Source organism: Martes martes (assembly GCF_963455335.1).
Source record: "Martes martes genome assembly, chromosome: X".
Taxonomy (NCBI): domain Eukaryota; kingdom Metazoa; phylum Chordata; class Mammalia; order Carnivora; family Mustelidae; genus Martes; species Martes martes.
Window position 1 is genome coordinate 116,126,797 of NC_137897.1, and position 26,069 is coordinate 116,152,865.

At 41.1% G+C, this 26,069-nt stretch overlaps 1 protein-coding gene across 20 annotated transcripts in view; it reads left to right on the forward strand.

Annotated features, from left to right (window-relative positions):
* Window positions 1-11,227, forward strand: part of FMR1 (fragile X messenger ribonucleoprotein 1) — a 37,916-nt gene extending 26,689 nt beyond the window's left edge. For 2 of the 20 annotated variants that reach the window (XM_080794949.1, XM_080794963.1), the window contains 5 exons: window positions 1,519-1,605; window positions 4,115-4,310; window positions 5,864-6,046; window positions 6,506-6,588; window positions 8,776-11,179. In XM_080794949.1, the coding sequence (XP_080651075.1) occupies window positions 1,519-1,605; window positions 4,115-4,310; window positions 5,864-6,046; window positions 6,506-6,588; window positions 8,776-8,937 (711 nt within the window). In that variant the 3' untranslated portion in view covers window positions 8,938-11,179. Of the gene's footprint in view, window positions 1-1,518; window positions 1,606-4,114; window positions 4,311-5,863; window positions 6,047-6,505; window positions 6,589-8,505; window positions 8,633-8,775 lie in introns of those variants that run through there. The other 18 variants (XM_080794960.1, XM_080794966.1, XM_080794965.1 and 15 more) reach the window with 13 other exon arrangements.
* Window positions 11,228-26,069: the final 14,842 nt, after the last annotated feature.

Here is a 26,069-nt window from a genome sequence, read left to right on the forward strand (position 1 = left end):
AGTGGCACTTGGGTACAACAACGGTTTGGACATGAGGAAGAAGAAAATGGTTTAAAACTATTTGCTCCGAAGTGATCAGACTAAACCTGTGACATAGGGTTTTAAAGTTTATTTTGGACATACTTGATCTAGAGGGAAGAGTGTAACATTTCATCATACGACATTTTGGAAAATGATAAGGTTTAACTGCTTTGTAACAACATCAGTTGGGGAAAAAACAAAATCAGTTGGGGAAAAAACAAAAATGTTTTTGAGAAAAGGAGATCTGATGCATAGGCCTGATCATTTCCATAGTTCATATATTATTCAGTGCAAAAAAATCCATATGAAGCCCATGGGTTTTCAGTGGCACCTGACTCTTCAGCTGGTCATTGCTACTGGGAAGCAGTGCCTTGCCTACCAGATAAAGGTCATTTTACAAGCGTTAATTCCTAATTGTTCAGTTTTTTTTTTTCTCCCACATCAACAACCATGTTAAGGTGGAAGGGAAAAGAAAGAAAAAAACTATTCCAGCCCCACATACATTTAAGCAGCCCAGCAGTAACCACACCTATCAGATGAATGCTCTTTTTATATAAAAGAGGTGATGCTTGCTAACGAGACAGCTTCTTGATTTTTCACACCTAGAAACTTTGGCTAGAAAACTATGTCCTCATCAAAGCCACCATATGGTCATCTATGGTCACGTGTGTGAATATCAATAACCATGTGTATTTCTCCAGTAGTAAAATATTGAAGTATTCTCAATTTTGAATGTCCTAATTGCCAGCTATAAGTTTGCACAACACCTTGGCTTCTTTAGAACTTTTTTTTTCCTCATTTGTACTGATGGGCTAGAAGTATAAATTTTTTTGTGTGCTCCTTTTTGAAAATCTGTCTTTATATTAAAGTAGTACCATAGAGAAAAGATCAAATTTTCCTTATGATTCAGCCTTTTACAATTTTTAGAGTACATTATTGAAATGTTAAATTTTGTGCTCATGGATCTGCCTCTTACCCTCAATCCCCTGCACAGAATAATTAGTGCAGGGGATTTACCCTAATTCTTCTTGTTTGTGTTTTGTTTGTACTCTCTTGACTTGGTTAGCAAAATGGATTTAGTTTTACTTTTGTGCCCTAGTATTTAACTTTTAATTTCTCTGTAAAGAATTTGGTCCAGATAAAACCTGTAGTATATGAATTGGAGTACTTTATGCGTTTTGTTTATGCATCTCATGTCAGAGCTTGTATAATTTTGAATTACATAATTTGTGATTTTGCCAACATTTAATAGTGGCATTTAAAACATAATAATCTGGTACACTCAAGGGGTTGCTGTATTGATGTGTCATTACACACAATAGATGTGTATAATATGCCAGCTACTTTTGTTTCCATGTATTGATTTATATTTTCAACAACCATTTGTGTACCTACTGTTTGTCAGGCCCTGTGCTAGGGATTTAGTTATTATTTGCATTTTTGTCAGATTAATCCATTATTAATTTTATAGGATTATTGTTGCCGTTTATTTTTCAGGGTATGGTACCATTTGTTTTTGTGGGAACAAAGGACAGCATTGCTAATGCCACTGTTCTTCTGGATTATCACCTGAACTATTTAAAGGTGAGAGCAAGAAGAACTTTAATTTCTAATCCTTTTGTACTAAAATATAAAAACTCCACAGTCAGTCTTTCAGCAGTGAAGGTTCATTCTAGCCTGTACATTATAATGAATGGCCTCTAAAAGGTAATAGAGCAAATATTCACTTTGTTTTGCTTATTATATTCCTTTTGAAGACTCAAGTCCATTTTCTATCATTATAAATTTAAGGACCAATATCCCAGTTCTCAATAAATCCCCCTATTTCCCATTATTTTTCTGTTAAACCCTTAACGCTCAATGTAGGTACTCTTGTACATAGCCTTTTCATCTAGTTGATCCTTTCTAGCCTCTGAGTTTTTTCCAGGCCAGATTTTGTCTGTTAACAGTTGCCTTTGTTCGTCCCTTTTATGTTATTTATTAAGGAAATCCCAGTGTTTCATGAAGTCCTCTGTTTAAATGTTTATCCTTTGTATTTTTCTCTATACTCTGTTATACAAAATATAAACAACTCGTGTCTTGTAGATGCTCTTTTTAGTTAGTATTTGTACGGTTATACCTTCTCTAGATTGCAAACTGGAAATCAGGAACTGGGAGGCTACGAGGTATAGTGGAAAGAGCACTGGATTGGCAGTCTAGTGATTTGCTTCTAGTCTCTCTCCTACCATGAACTAGCTTATGTGACTTTAGGCAAGTCACTTCTCCCTATACTGGATGCTTTTTAAAATTTCTTTTAGCCAAGATATTGTATAATTCAATGAAATAAAATCTTACCCATGTCACTTTTATAATTTCTTCTTTATATCCATATGCATCAAAATTACAAGTGACTAGTACTAAATAGGATTTTAAAAATAATCCAGCTTTTTCTTTTATTTATGATCCAATCTTAAGAATGTTTTTGCTGATTTCTTGAAAGAAAGAAACAATTTTTGGATGCGAATAAGGGGGAAAATGTACAGTAGTTAGGCATTTCATTCATCTTATGGTGGTCAGTTAATAATTGAAAATGGGAAGGTTTCATCCAGCAAGGTTTGCATGGGTAGGATACCCTGTTGGTTTGCTTATTTATTTTTGTTTTAAAGTGTGTATTTTATTTGTAATCTGTTCTGTGTGGTTTTTTTTCCCATATTCTTAGCTTAAATAATTACGATGACCTGGAGAGTTAGGGTTGCATTGTAATCAATCCCTTGTTCTTTTGACTAATGTTCTTTTTTAGATCTTTTTATTTATTCTTCACAATTGAATATCTTTTTTGGTTATCAGCAGCTGTCCTGTTGCCATTCTTTTCATCACCAGATCTTCCCTTGATTGGGCTTGGCATCTTTCACCAAAAGGTGACTGCTTTGCCCCAGTGGGATAACCTGGACTACCATTCTGTTTTGCAAGATAACACCCATTCCATGAGCTATAACTATACTCATGGAGTAAACTACTCACTCTCTCATTGCTCAAGTCCTTGTAAAACAGAAATTCTGGTTCAGAGCACAGATTCAGTGTATCTGCCCTTTATTTTCCAGAAGCTTCCACAACCAGGATTTTAAGAACTTGGCTTAACAGGGGCTTATCCAGTGACTGTCCATGTTAGCAGTCCCTATGATGGCCACTGCTTTACTCAGACACCTAGTACTATTAGAGTTATGGATACAGTTCCCTATTAGCCAGAAAAGGAGATGTTTTATGGGTAGATTGGAAGGACGGGGTTAGAATTGAGGCTTCATCTGGATTTGACAAACCCAACATATCAAACATATCAGAAGCACTATGTGTTAAGGGTCTGTCAGTTGACCCCAGGTGTATATTTTGATCAACGTTAATACTGTTCATTGTACTTGTTCTAGCATAGTTGTAGTCTTTTAAGAGGTCTCAAGGCATGATGTTAAGATCTAACTTTTTTGGTTAGCTCTTAAATAGTTGTATCCCCCCCTTCCCTGCCATATAAGGAATAGGAGCATTTTCAGTTCCCTGAAAATAATTTTCCCTTGATGGTGTAATCATATCCAAAGACCTACCATAATATATGTTCTTTGAAAGCAGAAGATGGCCCAAACTCAGTGCTTCATAAATTAAGATACTAGCTGGCAAATATATTTCGATTAAGATTATTTACAGTGTGTGATTTTTTTCAGGTTAGCTCGATAAACCTTAAATGTCATTTACCTGCATTTTAGAGTTGCTTTATTCAATATCCTATCATCAAGAAGTCCCCCAACTAGCATATCTGTGCCTTAGCAGATTCTATTGGATAATAGTGCCAAATCAAACAACTTTAAATTCTATTCAGTAGAATTTTAATGCTGAGTATTTTTGTTATATCTCTAATTATGGACATCAATAATCTGTTATCTATAGTAATTTTTCTTTTTAAGGACACCATTCAGTTTCCTGATAATTCTGTGTAATAGTGTTTACTATAAATTTAGAACTGAAATTGAAATATTTCCAGTATATTTTTTATCTGATGAAAAGGAGAAAGGTATTATTAAGTAAAATGTCAAATTATTTTTACTGTTATCTTGTATATTTTAAATAGGAAGTAGACCAGTTGCGTTTGGAGAGATTACAAATTGATGAGCAGTTGCGACAGATTGGAGCTAGTTCTAGACCACCACCAAATCGTACAGATAAGGAAAAAGGCTATGTGACTGATGATGGTCAAGGAATGGGTCGAGGTAGTAGACCTTACAGAAATAGGGGGCACGGCAGACGCGGTCCTGGATATACTTCAGGTACAAACTAAGCATTTTACTCAGTAACTTTATCTGTTCCTAGACTTAATAGCTGCTAATCTCTAATATTCATTAGAACCCCATTATAACGGTTTCTCACTACATGGTTTCCGATTGACAGTGGGTCAAATTGTGTTGCAAGAGACATACAGAGTTAAAACCTGATGATAACACTTAGAGTTTACAGGGCAGGTGTGAGTTCTGTCCACGTTCTGACTTGGGGATAAATCTGCTTAAGCCCTTGTGTGTTGATGACTTTCTTAAGGCCTTTCCTGATTTTATTACTGTATACCCAAAATTATTTTCATTTGTGTACTGTGGCTCATTTTTTGTCAGGCATGTGCTGGTCATACTTGCTGGATGGACTGTGTAAATCAGGGCTCTGCATCCTATGGCTCATAAGGTGATTTTGAGTGTCATGGCCAAAGTCAGCCCTAGGCACAGTCAAGAAGTAGGCAAAGTTTCTCTTTGCCTTCCCAGCTCTTCTGTCAGTGCTTCTTTCTTCTCTCCCAGTACCTTCCACTGAACACTGTCCCCACCTGCCAGTGCCTACTGTCTTTCTTGCTCAACTGTGTATCTACTATGTAACTTGCTAATGGTGGTATAAGGTATAATCCATCTCACAAATATTTGCATTTCAAAAAGGAACTCTTTAAGATGGAAAAGCCTTCAAGATCCACAGGAAAGAAGCTATAATGGTGAAGCTATAATTGGTCATTAGCTCCAACAGAGGAAGAGAGAGAGGTAGTAGAGTTGATATTCTGGAGTGGGGGAGACAGACACCTACTCCTAAGGCAAACCTTGAACCTAACCCCTAACCCCTCTCCCAACAGTCTGTCCTTTTTGCTGTTGAAGTCCCACCTCACCGTGGAGCTCTTTTCTCCCACTCCCATCCCCCCTACATCATTAATCCACCCCCCCCATGCATAATGAGCTTATCTTAATAATTCCCTTATTAATGATAAATTATTTCAGTGGGAGAGGGAGGGTAGGTTGTGGACCAAGCATCAGGAAAGCATATCCCCTTTCAGCTAAGTTCAATCCCGGATCCCACAGAAGACCCTTCCCTGAGAGAGTTACCATGTTGGCCTTCGCCACCCTCTCAGAGGTGACCAAAATGTATGCATTCCTCGCTGTTCCTGGGCCAAACCTTGTTAAAAGGAACTCTCTTTATAGAGGTTTATTTATCAAGGTATTGCATTTAACTGTTGTAGACAACTCTTCCTCCTGAGAGCACAGATGTTTAAAGGAGCACAGCTGTTTAATGATGTGGCATACTCAGGTTTGAACTTAGATGGCTAATAAAATACCTTTTTTTTTTTTTTTATGAGAACCAAAAACATTTAAAACCAAAATTACCTCAAATATTGTGAAACCCTTCATTTTGAATTTAAGATAATTTGTTTTACAAAATGGAAGGTGATGATACTCTTTGGGTTTATAAATTGGGAAGAGTATTGGATTACCCCTGAAACGTCTCTGGAAGCTTCTGTTAACCTGACTTTTTTTTTTTTTAAGTCGGACAACGGTATATAACTTTTAACTCTCGATAGGAACTAATTCTGAAGCATCAAATGCTTCTGAAACAGAATCTGACCACAGAGACGAACTCAGTGATTGGTCATTAGCTCCAACAGAGGAAGAGAGGGAGAACTTTCTACGCAGAGGAGACGGACGACGACGTGGCGGTGGAGGAAGAGGACAGGGAGGAAGAGGACGTGGAGGTGGCTTCAAAGGTACAGAGATGTTCATTTCTTAATAATTAAAGGTGAATTTTAACAACCAAAGTTCCGTGAGAAATCTTGTGATTCAAGAATATATTACTTAAAACCCCATCTGGTCAGCAGGGGAAGGGCTCAGCAGTAATCAACGGTTCAGCCTTCCCATGGCTTGTGTAGAACATAAAAATAAACACCGATAACTAGTTCAGCTTCTTTGGGGATTCTGCCCATAACGTGATCATTAGCTCAGGTTGACCTGTGACATAGTTGATGCAGAATTGTAATGCCTTTGAAATATTTTCTGCTTCTTGGTTGCATGCTAGATTTCTAAGCATTATGTACCTGGAATCACTAGATCATTGATTATGTTTTAGATTCTGTGGTCTAAATAAATTGAGAGTGTAGGAATAAAGAACTTCTAATAAGCACATCAGAATCAGTTAACTGTTGAACCTTTTAAAATTGACCCTGTAGGAAACGACGATCACTCCCGAACAGATAATCGCCCACGTAATCCAAGAGAGGCTAAAGGAAGAACAGCAGATGGATCCCTCCAGGTAAACTGTGTGCCTTTTTACATCTAAATTATTTGAATTACTGTATTTTGAGACTTACAAGTTTATTTTACTTGATTTTTAAACATGTTGAAAAGTTGTAGAATTGATACATGTGACATGTTTTCCTTTCAACATTATAATTGTGGGCATTCTTAGTTCTTCGTGACAAATACACCAAGAAAATTTCTCTAGAGACTATGCAGTCTTAAGCATTTGTGAAGACTTTGACAGTCTATTAGGACTTGAATACCACATTGGTGTTTCCCTGCAATTCCCCCAAGGAAAGAGACATCCCGGAATGTATTGAGAGACCTGAGTAGCCCTGTGGACCCCTCTTCCCCTGAGTTGCAGGGATAGGGTGATCTCTTTGAATGGAAAGTAAGGAAAAGGAGGTGTCTGTCTCATAGGTAGTAATTGTGGTAGACAGAGCTGCTGGTGCTCTCAGCTAGTACATGTGAATCAGCCAGCTGTTGGTTTATAACCAGCCTCTATTCTGAGATCCCTTTTCAGTTGGTCATCACCTATGCTGAATCCATTGTTAAATAACTTTAAAATTACTCCTGAGCATGTCAGACACCATTGCTAAGTGCTTTGTGTGTGTGTGTGTGTGTGTGTTATCTTATTTACTCTTTCAGCAGCCCCCTGAGGTAAGTAGTTTTATTTTTTATTCTTTAGGTGAGTAAACTGAAGCTTTTAGAAAGATTCAGTCCTTTGTCCACAGTCACATAATGATCGTACGGTGGAATGATATTTGAACTCTAGTATATGATTCCCAGAACCCGTATTTTCCTCCGCTTCTTAAATTCTTAATCCTTAATCCAAGTAGTTAGGGTTCCTTATTGACTATGGTTTGGTTTAGGACCAACATTCAAGATTAGTGAGATGCTTTTCAAGAGCACAAATTTCATGACAGAATATTCTGTAGGATTCCTGGTCGTTGTAAGTAGGTGTTAACTGTTGGCAGGTTCTTAAGGAATAGAAAAGACCTTAGATCTAGGTAAAGAGATGAGGAAATGATGTACGTACATGTGTTTTGCAGAGATAGAAGGCCTTTATCTGCCGGCCTTTTAATTCTCTGCTTAAAGTGACATGTTCCAGGAATTTGGCAATCTGGTCATATTGGTTAAAAGGATGCATATTCATAATTGTATTTATAATTAAAATGGGACAGCGAATAAAAAGGTTTGTGTTTTCCATGTAGGAGAATAGATCCAAGTCAAAGCACTAAGCCTTTGATGGCCAAACATTTAGAATGCACACTGAGACCCAGCACTTGAACGCACTTTGAAATTAGAGCAATCCATTTTGAGATCTATGTAGCATTTGTATTTCACACAGATCAATAGTTGTAGTTGTTTTAAGCCCATTGGTCAATATTATCTTCTTTTATACAGCATCTGGAATTGTTAGCAGTGTTTTAAGTGTTCCGTGTTGGCACTTAAACTATTTTATAAACCTTAGGGTACTATTTTCTGAATTGCATTCATCTTTACACATGTCTTGGCATTCCAGTCCTTTCACACATTAGTGTTGTCGAATTTCCCTGTACCATTATTATTCTTCAGAGTTCAAGTCTTATGATTATCTGACTTGCCTTACTGAAAATACAAGCTATAAGAAAGCAAGGCTCAAATTTTTCTACTGTAAGACAGTGGGAGCCTCAGTATAGAGAGGTTAATCTTACCTATGATAGGTAATTCAGGTGTAAACTAAAGGGTAGTTACTTAATGAGCGAGTTGAGTTCTTATCCTGGTAAAGGGGAATAGGAAGGCATCAATCTGGGTCCCTCGTGGGTTTCACAGTCTTTAAGAATAACCCATTCTTTTGAACTCTAGTATTATAGGTATATATTATCTCATAATTAGTAATAGTAATTAATTTTAACTATTTTGTTTCTCACTATTTTATTCTGCTTAGAAGAAGACACGGTAGGATTGTGAGTTTTTATCTAACTTTGGACGCAGTGAGATGACCAGTGTGCTCCAGTTAAAGAAGAAGAGTGTTTTAAAACTCATAAAATAAATAAAAAATCCTTCCTGACCTTAATTTCTTGCACTTCCTCTGTTCTCACTCCCATTTCCCCTTTTACCATGTGGAACTTACACTTAGGCTTAAATTTCTTGTCAGGCCAATTACAGATTACAATAGGATATGGTCTGTGTATATAACAACTATAACTTGTTTTAGATCAGAGTTGACTGCAATAATGAAAGGAGTGTCCACACTAAAACATTACAGAATACCTCCAGTGAAGGTAATCGGCTGCGCACGGGTAAAGATCGTAACCAGAAGAAGGAAAAGCCAGACAACGTGGACGGTCAGCAACCACTTGTGAACGGAGTACCCTAAACTGCATAATTCTGAAGTTACATTTCCTAAACCATTTCCATAACTCTTATTCCGTATTAGAAAACTTTGTTAGGCCAAAGACAAATAGTAGGCAAGATGGCACAGGGCATGAAATGAATACAAATTCTGTTATGAGTTTTATTTTTTTTGGTATTGGCCATAAGCAACAATTTTCAAATTTGCACAAAAAGATACGTTGAAATTTTGAAACATTGCTTTTAAGTATACATTAGCACTTCAGGGCAGGATTTTAGTTTGGTTTATTTTTTAAAGTACTGAGCAGTGATATTTTTTGTTAATTTGGACCATTTTCCTGCATCGGGTTATAACTTGCCGGTACATTTCAGTTTTTCTGAATAAATAGCATTTTTAGTAATCATATTGCAGTTCTGTTTTCAATCTTCTATAGAAGTCCATGAAATACTATGTCATTTCATGTCCTGTGTCAGTTTATGTTTGGTCCACTTTTCCAGTATTTTAGTGGACCCTGAGATGTGTGTGATGTGACGTTTGTCATTTTCATTAGCAAAAAAAAAAAAAAAAAAAAGTTGTATGATCTGTGCCTTTTTTATATCTTGGCAGGTAGGAATATTATATTTGGATGCAGAGTTCAGGGAAGATAAGTTGGAAACACTAAATGTTAAAGATGTAGCAAACCCTGTCAAACATTAGTACTTTATAGAAGAATGCATGCTTTCCATATTTTTTTCCTTACAGAAACATCAGGTTAGGCAGTATAAAGAATAGAACTTGTTTTTGTTTTGTTGCACTGAAGTTTGACAAATAGTGTTATTGAGAGGGATGTGTAATTTTTCTGTATAGACAGGAGAAGAAATAACTATCTTTTCATTTGAGAGAGGCTAAAATAAAATGTTTTCAGCTAGGAACAAATCTTCCTGGTCGAAAGTTAGTAGGATATGCCTGCTCTTTGGCCTGATGACCAATTTTAACTTAGAGCCTTTTTTTTATTTTGTCCTCCCCAAGTTTTGTGAAGTTTTTCATATTTTAATTTCAAGGTTATTTGGGGGAGATAGAAAGGTCATTTTCATGTGTGCATAATAATCCTGTGAAGTACAGGTACTTTGTCTAAGAAACATTGGAAGCAGGTTAAATGTAAGCCTTGAAATATGAGCTCTAATGTATAAGTGGAATTGGAAAGCAGACTAGAACTGGTTAACAAATACTTCTTTTCTTTAGTTTTTTTTTTGTTTGTTTTTTGATGTGTTGGGTTTTCTTTCTTTTTTTGAGTCTTTTTTATGAATGAAATTTACTGAGGAAAAATATGTGAAGGACCTTCACTCTTCAGATATTATATTTTTCTTAAAAAATAACTCCAAGTAGGGGTACCACTGAGTCTGTACAGAGCCGTGTGAACCGAAGTTCTGCCTCTGATGTATTTTGTGAGTTTGTTTCTTTGAATTTTCATTTTACAGTTACTTTTCCTTGCATACAAATAAGCATATAAAAATGGCAACAAACTGCACATGATTTCAAGAATATTAAAAAGTCTTTTAAAAGTATTGCCAAACATTAATGTTGATTTTTAGTTATTTATTCTGGGAATGTATAGTATTTGAAAACAGAAATTGGTACCTTGCACACATCATCTGTAAGCTGTTTGGTTTAAAATACTGTAGATAATTAACCAAGGTAGAATGACCTTGTAATGTAACTGCTCTTGGGCAATATTCTCTGTACATATTAGCGACAACAGATTGGATTTTATGTTGACATTTGTTTGGTTATAGTGCAATATATTTTGTATGCAAGCAGTTTCAATAAAGTTTGATCTTCCTCTGCTAAATTGATGTTGATGCAATCCTTACAAATGATTGCTTTTAAAATTTTAAGATAGGAAAAGAAATCTATAGAAAGTGTTCTGTTACAAAATGTAACTGTTACCACTGGAAGTTTCACATGTCTTAGGAAGTTAGCTGTTATCTACCAACTTTCAAGAACTTGATCTTGTTTAATAAGGTGGAAAAAAAAATCAACAAAATGGTACAAAAGCACATTGTGCCATTACAATATGCACTAAGTCTCTTTTTTTACAAAGGCTGAATTCAGCAAGGCGCTAACTTGCTTAAATGTGAATTACTAACTTCTAAAACTGTAATTTGATTCACATGTTTTCAAATGGAGTTGGAGTTGATTCGTATTACAATATTTGTGTGCTAAACGTGTATGTTTTTCAGTTCTAAGTCATGTTTTTAAAATCTTATTAAAAAGTTTCAAAAATCTGAAGATTGTTTATCTAGATGTAAATTTTTATTAAAAAGTTGCACTTATGAAAAAGCAAAAAATTAGTCTGACAGATGTTTGCTCCTGGTCTTAAATTTCTAAATATAACAAATATTAGCAGTATCTGGGGGTGGGGGAGTTATTTATCATTCAAAGCATATATGCCTTGCAAATAATGTTTTATGTGCCCTTTAAAGGCAAAAACATAACCACTGGAAAATGCTTCTCCGTATTCCCAGTCATAACATTTCAACACATTAATTACATAGGGTGCCACCAAACCATATTGAACACATACTCCTGTCTGTGCACACATAAATAAACCCTGCCATTTGAAAATACTAAATGTGTCTGTGTAGTTTAAAAAAGAAAACCATAATAAAATAAATGATGTGTTTGTAGGTAGAAGGTGCCTGAAATGGCTGTTGTAGTCACTTCAAGAAACTTGGGCACAGCCGAGATAAAAGGTTAAAAGTGGAGAGGAGATCGAGTCAAATTTCTCTGTGTTAGCATCCAAAATGATTTTAAGGATGCAGGACAGTCTCTTCTATATTGACGGCCTGCCTCTCCCCTCCCCCGTTCCCCCTCTGAAAACTCTATCTTCATTTTCTGCCATTCTGGATTTTCATTCTCCTACTTACCTGGTTTTCTGCTACCTTGTTCTGCCTTCTGCCTCGTTCTGTACTCTTCCAGGGCCAGAAGAGCTGAGCACAGTCCATTAGATGTGGTAGGTTAAAACCAATCTATGAGTAATTTGGTTGGATTTTCCTGGTTTCACAGTGGTCTTCAGTGCTACGTATGAAAAGTCTGTTGGCAAGATCCGCCTTGACAATTTGGCTTACTCAGAGGCCTTTCTCCCATCTGATCATGATCTTAGAGCTCCTAGTGCTTAGGACTACAGTGTCTTTTAGAGTCAGTATACTGATTTGATCCCTGTTGAGTCCATTTGTCTCGTGGCCATAAATAGCATCTTTCCTTCATGACCTTCTGATGCCTCAGATAACCAGTTATTCTGAAATAGCCATTAGCAGATGCTAATCTTTATCCTTCAAAAAGCTTAACAGGTACCAGTACTTACTTATTCTCAGATTTTATTTATTTGAAAGAGACAGTATGAGCATGGGGAGGAGGGGGAGATACAGGCTCCCCATTGAGCAGGGGAGCCTGATGCCAGGCTCGATCCCCCCTGGAATCATGACCTGAGTTGAAGGCAGCCACTTAACTGACTGAGACACTCAGGTACCCCACAGGTACCATTATTTAAATCTTGAGCATCTTTTCCACTGTATGTTTATTTAGGGCTGTTTAAAAATTTTATTTGGGGCTATTTAGGAGTTTTCTTTCTGCAGTGCCTGGGTGGCACTGTCGGTTAAACATCTGACTCTTGGTTTTGGCTCAGGTGGTGGTCTCAGGGTTGTGAGATTGAGCCCCGCGTCAGGCTCAGCACTCAGCACTCAGAGTCTGCTTGAGATTCTCTCTTCCTCTGCCCCTCTTGCTCGTTCTCTCTCTCGATCTATTTTTTTAAATTTTTTACTTTTTTAAAGATTTTTTTTAATTTCTTTGTCAGAGAGAGCACACACAGGCAGAGGCGGAGAGAGAGAAGCAGGCTCCCTGCCAAGCAAGGAGCCCGATGTGGGACTCAATCCCAGGACCCTGGGATCATGACCTGAGCCGAAGGCAGTGGCTTAACTGACTGAGCCACCCAGGCGTCCCAATAAATCTATTTTTTTTTAAAAGATTTTATTTTATTTGACAGAGAGAGAGAGAGAGAGAGATCACAAGTAGGCAGAGAGGCAGGCAGAGAGAGAGAGGAGGAAGCAGGCTCCCCGCTGAGCAGAGAGCCCGATGCGGGGCTCGATCCCAGGACCCTGGGATCATGACCCGAGCCGAAGGCAGAGGCTTTAACCCACTGAGCCACCCAGGCGCCCCCCAATAAATCTATTTTTAAAAAGAAATTTTCTTACCATTTCTTTCTGAGAACTTGCCATGAAGAAATGGGGAAATCCTTTCTTTTTTTTAGTGCAAAGGAGTCTTATATTAGTGGGAAAGGCATTAAAACTCTGCAAGTTGCACTTGCTAAATGATTGAAGACTAAATTTCAAAATTGAGTGCTTAAAGGCTTTCCCACCAATTTGTGTATACCATAGATTTGATTACAGGGGTAGGTTGAAAATTGGAAGACTGAGTGTCAACAAGAGACAGTTAAACAGAATCCTGGGAATTGGGGTGTATGATAATGATTCAGCATTATTCAAAATTTGGATGGCTTATGCAGGAAGGAAAAAAAATTCCAGTGTTATTTCTTCAAGTATAAAGTTCCTTTGATAAATACTAAGGCATCTTTGTCAGATTTCCCCGGAAATCAAAGCCCGTAAGATACTGTGTCAATAAACAGTACTGGTTCTCAAGGAATATGTATCATTAAAAGTTGCAAATGCATTGTAGCTACTACATGACAGGAAGGGACATAGGGAGTTATGCTGTGGAAAATGGAATTGCAGGGTAGATTCCACACTTGTCCCGGGCATAGACTGACTCTGTGGTTACTGCATAAGTCATTTCAACTCCATGTTTCAGTTTTTCCATGTGTTAAAGGAATGGTTGCTAAGGTATCCCAACTCCAAAGTTGTATATGCATTCGTGTTTCATGTATAAGTATTTATGTTTTATGTGGAGAAAGCTACAGAGAGTCCGTGGTAATGAACCATCCCCCTGATTTCATCTCATTAAATCATTACTAAATATTTATTATATAGCAGGCCTATGACAAGTTTCTTAGGGATGCAGGGATAATATCTCAGACCTTTAATAAGTCACTGTCAAATGGGAGAGCTTGAGTCTATGGGCAGTTGCGGCATACAGTACACAGTAAGTACTAAAATGCGCTGGGCAAGGTGGGAGCATGCAGAGGGACCCGCCGGGATCAGGATGGTGTGGAGCCAGGAAGGGACTACTTCTCAGGTGAAGTGAGTCTTACTTAAAACAGATTGGAGGAGTTAGCCTGGTGTACAGGTGCTGAGGGCAATAATCTACGCATGAGGAAATCTGTATTGGGGAAGCTTCCAAGAGTTCCATGTGGCTAGGGCACAGAATTTGAGGGAGAGAGAGGTGAGTGGAGGTACTGTCAGGGAGGCCTACAGTGTCGTGTTAGGGATTGGACCTCAGGGTGCCTTGGAAGGGTCTGAAATGACCAGGTTTCCACTTAGTGTGGCGAACAGACAGGATTGTCCCATGACTCTGGGAGCCCCTGTCAAGTTACCTTGTAACCAGCTGGCAGGAGGGACTGGGCCCAAATCCAACTCTCAGGAGTCTCTTCTGCCCCGCAGTGCAAAGCCAGCTTCCCACAGGGTCACAGGTGCCTGCGGCCTGGGTTCCCAGACAGCTCCCCTGACAGCCGGCAGTTCTAAGCACTGATTTGATCATCTGCGTACAAGGATGCCGTCAGGCTCGCCCTGTGGAAGGGTAGACCCCCGGAGAAGACATAACCTTCTCCTGTGACCTTTGCATCTCTGCAAGAGAAAATGGGCATCCCTGTGCCTCTTCTTGCTGGTAATTTTCCCTTATTAAAACCTCTTCCTTTCGGATGGTGGTGTGGTGTTCGCCTTCACCCACCCTTTCCCAGATGGTGCCCAGCGTGAGGCAAATGCCGCTTGTTCCAGCTCCGGCCTTTGGGAAACTGAAAAAATGGTCAACTAAGCCATACCAGGATGGATAGCAACCCACCAAGGGTAGTAGAAAACCTAGCCGAGCTGCAGTCGCTGGTGAACATGTTATTGCAAAGGCCCTGGACATGTAAGCCCCTCCGTGTAAGGCAGACTGAAATGATTGGATCCCTCAGTGCTCTCAAGTCAGCCAGCCCTGTGAGCCCTAAGAAGAAAGAAATCAGGAGAAAAGAGCCTTTGGTCCCAAGTGCCCTTAGAATAGTTGATTCAGTCTAACTTCTTGGATGTGAACCCTGTTCATTATGCAGTGTACCACCCAGGGGCCTGTCAGGGGTGGGGTTGAGGTACACTGACAGTCACACGAATCTCTTGAGGCTTGAACTGCTTGCGTGATGAGGAAGTTGCACCCATGAGGTGAGTGACACTGACCAGCATTTGGGGTTTACTACAGGGTTCCCTTTTGCCGAATGATTTGGCTAGTCTGACCAATGAGGAGAGAGCAGATGTGCCTGCCCTGGGCTTGAATTGGATACTCATGGAAGTCAGATTCACACATCCGCAAAGAGGAGACGTCCTGAGACACTGAATCCAGAGTGAGACATCCCTGCTGAGGTCCTAGCGGCCTTGAGGCGCTCTGGCACTATTACCATGCTTGTAGGAAAACCCTGGGCATTGGGATAGGTTGTGAGCAAATGACTAATTCAGAGACCGCTGACAAGGCTGATGGCGTCTTACGTGAGGAAGACAGCCCTAATTTTACTCCTTCTCTCAGGGAGTAAGGGATGGGATAATCCTCCAGCGGCTGACTTAGGCCCTATCCAAAGGGGGAAGAGATAAAGGGCCCTGTAAGGTGCCCCAGGTCTCAGCAAAAGTGGGAAGGCATCAAAGCACCACTTCAGATCTCTTTTGAGGCTCCCTCAGGCAGCATGTTATGGCTCTGGGGCTTGAACGAAGGGATCGCTAAGGAAGGAAATGGGACAAGTAGTGAGGTCATCGGGCTAAGGGCTAAGTAACCCAGATCACTATAAGGAGGTTGCAGAGAGAACATAAGGAAGTGTCCAGGAAACAACAAGAACTTACTCTTTTAAGATGTATTTATTCTATAAAGAAAGTGAGCGAGCCAGCCGGGGGATGGGGGGAGAGGGGAAGGGTGAGAGAACCGCAAGCAGACTCCCTGCTGAGCGCAGAGTCCCGCCCGCACCCCTACCAATACCGGGCTCGATCCCACGATCCTGAGATCATGACCTGAGCCAAAATCAGGAGTTGGACGCTCAACTGACTGTACCACCCAAACACCCCATCAATAACTGATTCTACATCAAGCACACCCTTATAGAGAGCTGATGCCAGGAGGTCCTGGATGGGGGCAATTCCCTTTGGAGATGGAGGCCATTCATTTTCCCTACTGTCTGGCCAGCAAATCTGCAAAGCCTCCTTGGAGAAGACTCCAGAGGAGGAAGCCAAGTGCTTAGCCATATCTTAACACTGCTGAAAGAGACTGTCAGAGACTCCCCATCTCCAGCAGGCCTCTGTGCCACCCAGGAGACTGATTTTCTAGCCCAACCGCTAGTTGGCCCTTCAATTCAGATTTGAGTTCATTCAAAAGTGAACTTGGCCCAGGGCCCAGTCCTCTGCCCTTTTCAAGGGGATTGCTGACTTTCTGTCCTGGTCCTTGTAGCCTAGAACATGTGTGGGGAGGATTCAGCAGACCTGGACCTACCAGGCACTAGATCCTGAGGCACTGTTGTTCTTGGACCAGTAAGTGCACAGTAAATGAATTTCCCTGGCAGGGTTTGAGGTGGGTTTTACTTGCAGCCAAGAGACTCGGCACAATTACTACATAATAGGTATGGACATGCTGGGCTCCCTCAACCCAGCGTGGTACACTGACCTACTGAGTGGGTGTGGCTATTGCCATCTTTCCCAGTAAATGCAGAGCCTCTTGTATTGCCAAAGCCTGCCACGACTGGGCAGTTGAAACAGAATCACCTACCAGTAGGTGAGAAAGAATATATACAAGGCTTATCCCATTGCCAGGAGGGAGTGGTAGTTCACAGTGTCTTCCAATTCCCAGTCCTCTTTAGCCAGTGAGCAAATCCAGTGCCTGTCGCCCCTGATTGCACATCACTGTGGTTTTAGTGGTGGCTGCCATGACACTCAAAGCATCTGATACACAGCAGGTGACTGAACTGATGGCAGCCGTTCTTGGCACCTGGTATGTGGCCTTAGCGTGGCACCGTCCAGTTCTTCAGCCACTAGCCACTCGTGGTGGCTTTTGAGCGCTTGAAACATGGCTGGTCTGAACTGAGATATTCTGTTAAGTGCAGAATATACAATGGATTCTGAAGACTTAGTTTGAAGATTATCTAACTAGTTATTTTTTTTTACATTTAAATACTGCATTGTCAATATTTTGGATCTATTGGGTTAGCTAAACTATGTCATTAACATTAGTTATACCTGCCTCTTTTAACTGTTTTTTTTTTTTAATTGGTCTACAAGAAAAAAATTTTTTTGAGATTTTTTAAAAAATTTCTTTATTTCAGAGAGAGAGAGCACAAGCTGGGGAGACATGCAGAGGGAGAGGGGGAGAAGCAGACTCCCCACTTAGCAGGGAGCCTGATGGGGGGCTTGATTCCAGGACTCTGTGATCACGACCTGAGCTGAAGGCAGATGCTTAATGGACTGAGCCACCCAGGTGCCCCGAAAATTTTTAATTACATATGTGGCTCATGTTATATTATTCTCAGAGCTGCTATAGACATTGCTAATGTCTTCTCCAGATTTCTCTAGGAAGAAAAAAAAAATTTTTGTTTTCACCTGGCAAAGCATGAAGTTAACCTTTATTGTCCTGCCTCAGGTATTTTGAACTTCCCCAGCAATACTTAGTAACTGCAACGTATCAGTAATGAGTTGGGCAAGTCCAGTACATTATATTGATGATATTTTGTTTTTAAGTAGACTGCGCCCAGGGTGGAGCCTAATGAAGGGCTTGAACTCACCACCCTGAGATCAAGACCTGAGCCGAAATCAAGAGTCAGACACTTATCTGACTGAGCCACCCAGGTGCCCCTGTCTTGATGATATTTTTCTGGTGGCCCTCACAGCTCTCTATGCATGCCCTCAACTCTGCACAGGTGGCAAGACCTTGAATTAGGATAGAGACCAGGACCAGGCCACTTGAGTGCCCGGCTTGGGGGCTATATAAGCAACTGCCCAAAGAGATATTCCACAGCCTAATCAGGAAAAACTATTGGCCTTGCAAATACTAGCTACACCACTGAATGGTACCTGCCTTTTGAATGACAGTTATTTGTCCTGGTGGGGACACATTGTCTCACTATAGAAAAAAAGTGTGATTCTCAATTCCAACATTCCCATCCTGTGATGGGTTGTTGTCACTAAACCAAATTCCATCCCATCGGGGTATCAGTAATGGTCCTGTTGGGAAACTGAAAATCACCCTAGTGCTTTTAATAGAGAATTTAATATAGAGATTGGCTAGACATACATTTAAGGATTGAAAATTCAGAACAGGAACATTAAGGTAACACAGAGGTGGGGTCCACAAGAAGCATCTGCCATCCTGAGGCCTTCGGGAACAAAGGGATCAGGCTCAAAGGAGAGACGCACAGAATTCAAACCCAGACCTCCAGGAAAGGGATGCTTTTGGTTGGTACTGGTACCTTGGTAACTCGTGGGAAGACCCCCATGGGGCTGGGACTTAGAGCACTGAGAGGGAGTACCTGCCAACTGGTTGATGCTGGTGTCTCCCAGCAGACATGATGATGCTTGTTCTCCGGTGGGGGAGTGGGGGGAAGGAAATCAGAAATTGGATTCATCTGCCGCTACCGGAGCAAACCATTCCTGCCAGAGTGAAGAACCATGAACCACAGTTTTCCAGTCTCCCTCTAGAGACTCTTAGGGGCAGAACCCAGTAGGCAGCACTGGTGACAGAGCAGAGAAGAACACGGAAGGATGGTCTGGAACTGAGAGACAATCGCTTAATCATTGACAACGTGTCACGAACTGAGAAAATGTAAAATGGAAGTCCCTCCAATCGGGGGTTAAGCCACCTGCAAGAATAGGTGGCTACCCACTCAGCAGAAACCGAGATGTCCCCATTGGCTGCTTGCCCTGAGTGACTGGCTTCATAGGGGCCTCCATTTTGAGACTCGGTACCTTACAAGGAAACTTGTTTCACTGATGGGTGAACAAGTTCCGTAGAATACCAGGCCATCTGTTATGAAGATGGTAAGTGCTGACAACCCGTGGCATTAGTTGCTCTACACAATGGGGCGACCTGAAAAGTGCTGTTTTCGGTAATAAAGCATTCTGCTCCTCAATGGATGAAATACACATTTTCATGGACTCATGGGCTACTGCGAATGGCCTCACTCCAGTCAGGCCTTTAAGCGACCCAGGCTGAGACTAGTCAAGTCATAACATGATGAAAACAAATACGACTCACCTCCAAGCTCAATTAGTAAGTCACTTATGTATTTGTCTCCACATCCTCAGAAAAGCAAAGCATCTGCAAGAAGTAGGTCAACTGAGCCCGTGAGACATCAGTCATATCCATATCCATGGTGGCCTACTAGATCTATGTCCAGACCCAGCACAGTGACAAAACCACCGTGAAGGGCTGTCATTTGACACTCAAAGAAGCTACACTCCCAGGCAGCATCCTAAACTGTAATTCAGGGTGAGCTTTGTCATACTATGGAAGATAGGACTGGCTCATACTGGCAAATATACTTCACGGGCCTGAAGAAGGATGGGGTAGGAAGGATCTCAGGCTATGTTACAGTTCCAAGCAAGTTTCAACCAGGCTGATGGGGAGTTCTTGAACCAAAGTTAGCTGTTACAGGGGTTCTCCTCCTCCTAAGAATGGATCTACATTTGTACCCCCACTGTTGCTCAATCAAGGGCTAGAAGTGGTCTACAGGAAACACGACCTTGGCACAAACACAGTCCTGGCTGCAGAAGGGTAGCAAGTGGGGCTCTCAGGCACAGCTGCACGGGTACCACACTATGTAATAATACTTCCCCCTCTCTTTGGACCTGCACTGACCATAGTGAGTAATTGGAAAATTTTTACTACATAGGTCACGGAAATGTGGATGAACACAAATTTAAAATGGCATCTCGTGTCCTTCCCCACCAGGCAGACAACTCTGACACTGGGTTTTTCATACCCCTCCTCTGCAAGTTGAGGACACTCTTGCCCATGCAGTAAGTCACCTTTACACTGTAGCCATCTTCCTTGATGTCAAGGGACTGACTCCCTTTGGTAATGGAATTGTGAGTCCCTGGTCTCTGTGGAGCTTTTCACTCCAGCATATAAAATACGGCCTGGTTCATTACTGAGGGGAGCTTATGGACCCCAACTGGTTGGGCATGGACCGATCCAACTCTGGGAAGCAAGTGGAGGATCAAGGGGCAAATAACCTCTCTTCTCCTAGTTCAGATATGGGTAGACTGTACCTGTCTGGGGCAGTGACCATACTACTAACTATCAGAAAGCTAGCTATGTCACCCCCAATTGATTTGGCTATGGGGGAATCTTATCAGCACTGCACTATCATACAAGACCTCTGATATTGCTCCTACCAGGCAGGGGACTCAACCACTCTGCCTTGATTTCCTACATTCATGTATCCATCACCTGTGATGTCCATGCCAAATGGGTACAGAGATTCACCTTGGACCCAATTCAAAGCAGCATTTGTGCTCTTCTCACCCACTTCCAGGGCTAGTTTTTCTATGTAGTGGGACCACCTCCCTTGTCTCCCCTGCCTCCTACTTAGATACAAGGTTACTCGCTTCCTAAGAACAGCCATACAACTCTTTCATAGCCAAAGAGCCAGTGGGCACAGACTATATAACCCCAGATCCTGGTCCCATTAACAAGATCTACCTGAGGGCGTGAGGGACACAGTTTATCACCATTTTATATGGGTTTTCCTCCCATCAGGAGATGTTTCTAAGGCTGACTCCACGAGATTACCAATGAGATAGCTAGGGTCTCACTACCAAAGATATTCTTGATTCCCTACCTCTGCTTTGTTGGATAACTGCATTGCTTTGGCTCATTTACTGACTAGGCAGTATGCACTGTGGCCAACAGCTCCTGCTGTTTCTTCTTGAATACCTCACTGCAAGTGGCACTATCTAACATCAACTATAAGAGTTAGCCACATGGCTCTCAACCACCTCCTACCCTAGTCCTACAGTTTTCATGATGAACTTTGTATCTCATTTAGGACCCTCTTCATTTTACAATGTCTTCTTTGCCATTGTCACCACTTCTAGAAATCCCACTGACAAATCCAATTAATTTCTGGTCCCAATGAGAAGACAGGTTTCACTGTGGGATAATGACAGAACATGAGACCGTGTGCCTCATCTTACTAACACTTAACAATTAAACCTATTCTTGTGTCCATTATACAGGACTTGTGTTTTATTTCACTCACCTTCCAGAGGTACATTAAAGGGAGCAAGACTAGAGGCAGGGAGGCCAGGTTGTTTGAATAACGAGCCAATGCAATGACATCGAGAATGGAGATGGTGGGATCACTATGATATTTAGGAGAGAGAATCAGTGGGACTTGGTGATTATTATGTGGGGACAGAGAAAGGGAAGAAACTAGGGTTATGATTCACATAGTTTGGGCTTGATTAATAGTTTTCTTTTAGAGGAATGAGGATTTATTCATACAACTAATGTTTATTAAACATGCACCATGTAGTGCCTGGGTGGCTCAGTTGTTAAGAATCTGCCTTTGACTCAGGTCATGACCCAGGTTCCTGGGATCGAGTCCCGTTTTGGGTTCTTCCTCTCCCACTTCCCCTGCTTGTGTTCCTTTTTTCTCTCTCTCTTTCTCTCTCCCTCTGTCAAATAAATAAATAAAATCTTAAAAAAAATACACCATGAGCCAGTGTATTTGATGTGGAGATGCAGAAGAAAATGACACTGGGAAACAGAAAAATTAGCATAAGATAATAGATAATTACAGTGACAAAGAGATAATCATGTCTCTTCATATGATGCACTGAGAAGGGCACAGCTCACTCAGCAGTGTTCTTGTTAGAAAAATTAATAAGCTTAATCTAATAATGCAGAAACATCAGACAAGTTCAAATCAATGGACATTTTACAAAATTAAAGGCTTGTATTCATCACAATTATTGAGGTCATAAAAGACAAAGAAACACCGAGGAACTGTTGCCAGTTGAAGCATGCTAAAAAGGCATGACAGTTAAATGCAACATGTGGCCCTGCCCTGGATCCTGAACCAGAAAATATTGTTGTCTTCTATTACAGTAGGCATTATTGGGAAACTTGACTATGAATATGTTCTATAGATTACATAATAGGACAATGCTAATTTCTCATTTTTGATAACTGTACTATGATTATATAAGAGAATATTCCCGATTTTAGGAAATACATGAAGTATTTAGGAGCAAAGGGCTAAGATATGAGCTGGAAGAACTTTCTAGCAGTAGCATAGTGGCTAAGCATGCTTAGGCTCTGGGGTTGGACTTCGGGAGTTCTAATTCCAGCACAGTTATTTACTACCTATGAGGCTTTGGGCAAGTTATTTAAACATTCTCTAGTGTAAGTTTCTTCATTGGTAAAATGGATGACGCTAATAACAGCACCTAACTCACCGAGATGGCATGAGAGTGAAACTGGCATGTGTAAAGCTCTGGCTGGATTTCAGCTCTTCTGCCTCTGGCCTGGAAATACAGAGAGAAATGGGACATGGCTCCCTTGTTCAAGGATCCACAATCTAGTGGAAAAAATCAGGTTAACAGATAATAACAAAACCATACGATGAGGGTTCTGCTAGGGATTTGAGCTGAGTGCGGCTGAGCCTGGGGCAATGAGCTCTGCAGGAGGAAGTCAGGAGAAGTTTCACAGAGGACTTCTGGTTTGAAATGGATTAGCAGGGGTAAACAGGAGTTTGCCAAGAATGCACTTTTCCTACTTTGGTCAGGCCCAGGGAATCATGGGCGCAAAAGCACAGAGTTCTGGAAAGGGCATTAAGAACGAGGGTACAGCGTCCGGAGTAAGCAGCGGCTGGCAGGTTCGGATCCCAGCTTAAATATCACCCACAGCCTCCAACAAATCATACAATCTCCCTGAACCTCAGTTTCCCCCCAAATATGGAGATATTAACACTTGCCTCAGGCCTGTTAGAAGGATTAATATAATGTGCTTAGCACAGTGTGCTGTACATGGCTCATCCCCCCTAAAGGATTGCTGTTCGTATAATGCTAGTGTTACATATTTTTAGGGCTCACCATGGTTCCTGATTCTTCTTTCCTCCCAGGCACATGCCTCCCTTGACTGAAGCCTGGCCCTATAATTTCCTGTAGCCAATGAAGTGGAAGCAGAAAGGATGCACATCCTTTCTGGGCCAACGAGATGACAAGCCAGGATGTTGTGATTCTCCACACTCTCTAACCCGGACACGGTAATTTGGAAGCTCAAGTTGAGATGGCAGCGTCATAAGACAGCGTCACCTCCATCGATCTGGGTAACAGGGACAATGATGAGCAGAGTGTCCCTGCCCACTTGTGTGGGGCATGTAGCATGAACAAGTGATAAACTTTTATTGTGTTAAGGTACTAAGACTTCGGCATTTTGTCATCTTTAGCCCACCCTTATAAACCCTAAAGAATCAGAGACTTTTTTAGACACTTTGGTGTCTCATGCCAATTCCAGCTGGGGAAAATAGGCATTCTTCAGTCTCCCACCTTGTTGATAGGGTGATAAAAAAATGGATGGAAGATTTAGAAGTATGTGTGTTTAGCAGGAATTCAAACTTAGTGTAAACAGTGTAAACAAATCAGTGTAAACAAAGAAAAGTCATCCTGTCTTGCAAAAAACCCCAACAACGAGTGGAGGAGGTGATAAATACAGAGCAGATCTTTCTTTCCCTGAATTCACTATGAATTCGGTTTTTCACATTCAAGCACGAGTCTGGGCAAGTTGTGTGCGGCCATCATGGAATGACGGAGAGGGACAAGAGCCGAGGCCAGGGGGTTAAGACAAATGCAGAGCAGGTGAGCGCTCATGAGCTAGGAACCAAGGAAAGGCATTTGGGCCATAACCAGCTGTCTTCGAAGTTTACAGAAAAGGAGAGTGACCTGGAAACAAGAGCAGTGGACAGAATAGAGACATTGTGTATCGGTCAAGGTTCTCCAGAGAAACAGAACCCACAAAATTTATAAAATAGATATTGATTTAATTCGAGAAACTGGCTTGTGCAACTATGGAAGCCAGCAAGTTCAGAATTCCTAGAGCAGGCTGGCAGGCTGAAAATGCAGGCCAGAAAATACTGCCATCTTGAGGCACAATTTCTTCTTCGGGGACATTTCAATTTTGCTCTCGGGGTCTCTCAACTAATTCAATAAGGTCCGCCCAGATTACTGAGGGAAACGTCCCTTACTTAAAGTCAACTGATTATAAATGTTAAGCCACAGCTATAAAATACTTCCACAGTGACACCTAGACTAGTGTTTGATGGAATGACTAGGTTATATAGCCTGGCCAAGGTCACACAAAAAACTAACCATCACACTTAATTTCATAGTTAGAATAGAGAGCTTTTGTTGATTGACTGGTGGGGATTGAAAACTATGGAGTACTCAGTGAGGACTCCCAGATTTCCCACTTGAGCCACTGGACAAAAGGTGGTACCTCCGATTGAGATAGTGAACAGTGGAGGAAGGGCAGATTTGTGGTAGATAATCATTCAATTTTGGATGTGAGCCGATTTAAGTGCTGTGAGTCAGCCAAGCAGAAATGGTGCTTCAGTGGGGCTCAAGAGAGAGATCTGAACTGCAGTTTTGTGAATAATCAGGACATAATGGCAAGTCAGCTGCAGGAGTGTACGTGATCCTTTGCAGGGGTAGGGTAGAGTGAGGAAGCAAAGAGAAGAAGGCCTAAGAGCGGGCCCAGCACCAAAGAGAGAGACTGCTTCCTGAAGGAGGGAGCAGATTTATTGTTATCATTTATACTGTTGCCTTTAGGGATCCAGCAGAGGTTATTTTAGTAGGAAGAATTGTTTGACTGCAGTGAGTAGGGTGCATTAGAACTGTGAGACCCTACTTGTAGAGATCTCTCAGGAAACCTTTGCTGGTCAAGGGAAGAAGTAATGTAGGTCTAAGCTAGGACTCTTTAGGTAGAACAAGAAAGGAGGAATGGAAATGAGGAGTATTTTGAAGCAAAATCAACAGGCATCTAATTGGACATGAGGTTGTCAATCAAAGGGATCAGAAGGATGGGAACATCCACAGGAAATAAAGAAGTCAGGAGCAGATATTGGTTTGGGAGAAAAAGATCGAAAGCTCAGGTTTGTACATAGTTTGAAGTATGGCAGAATATTTATCCCTGACTCCCAAACATACCATATCTATCATGTCCTTCCATTCCTCTGGGTCTCTGTTTGGCCTCCTCCATGAAAAAAAATCTTTCCCATCTTGTTGGCCTGAACATTTTCTATTCAATCTTCAAAACTTAAATTAAATGTCACTTTTCAGTAGCTTTCACTGACAACTCTAAGCTGAATTATTTGCCCTCTCCTCTGTGTTCCTACAGCACTCTGTTCATACCTTTGTTTTTAAGAGCATTCATCATACTCTGTTATAATTGCATTTTACATGCCTGCTTCCCACACTAGAGTGCAACTCCCAGAGCCCAGGGCCTCTGACTTATTCCATCTGCTTCTCCCAGAAGCAACATCATTGAACTTGCTTTGTTGATCTCCAGTTTGGAGCTCAGGACAGGGGTGAGGCTAGATATATAAAGATGAAAGCATGGCTGACACAGAGTGACCACCAAAGAAAAAATAAGTATGTCACTCAGGAAAAAAAAAAAGACAGCACAAATAGGTAGCAGAGGGCTAAATCTCAGGGAATATCTACATTTAGCCGATGAGCTAGGGATTAGAAGGATGTGAGAACTGTGCTCTGTCATAGCAATTACCATTAAAATATATTTATTCAGTGGCTACTATGTGCCACTCACTGTGTAGGCACTAAAAATACATCAATAAATAAGCAAGATCCCTGCTCCCATAGAACTTACCACACTGTAGGGACTCAGCTTCCCTCACAGAAGGAGGAAAGTTAACGGTTTCAAATGCAGCAAAGTGTTTGAGGATAGATAACTTCAGTGCCCTTCTGATTTGAAAATTGGAAGGTGAAAAA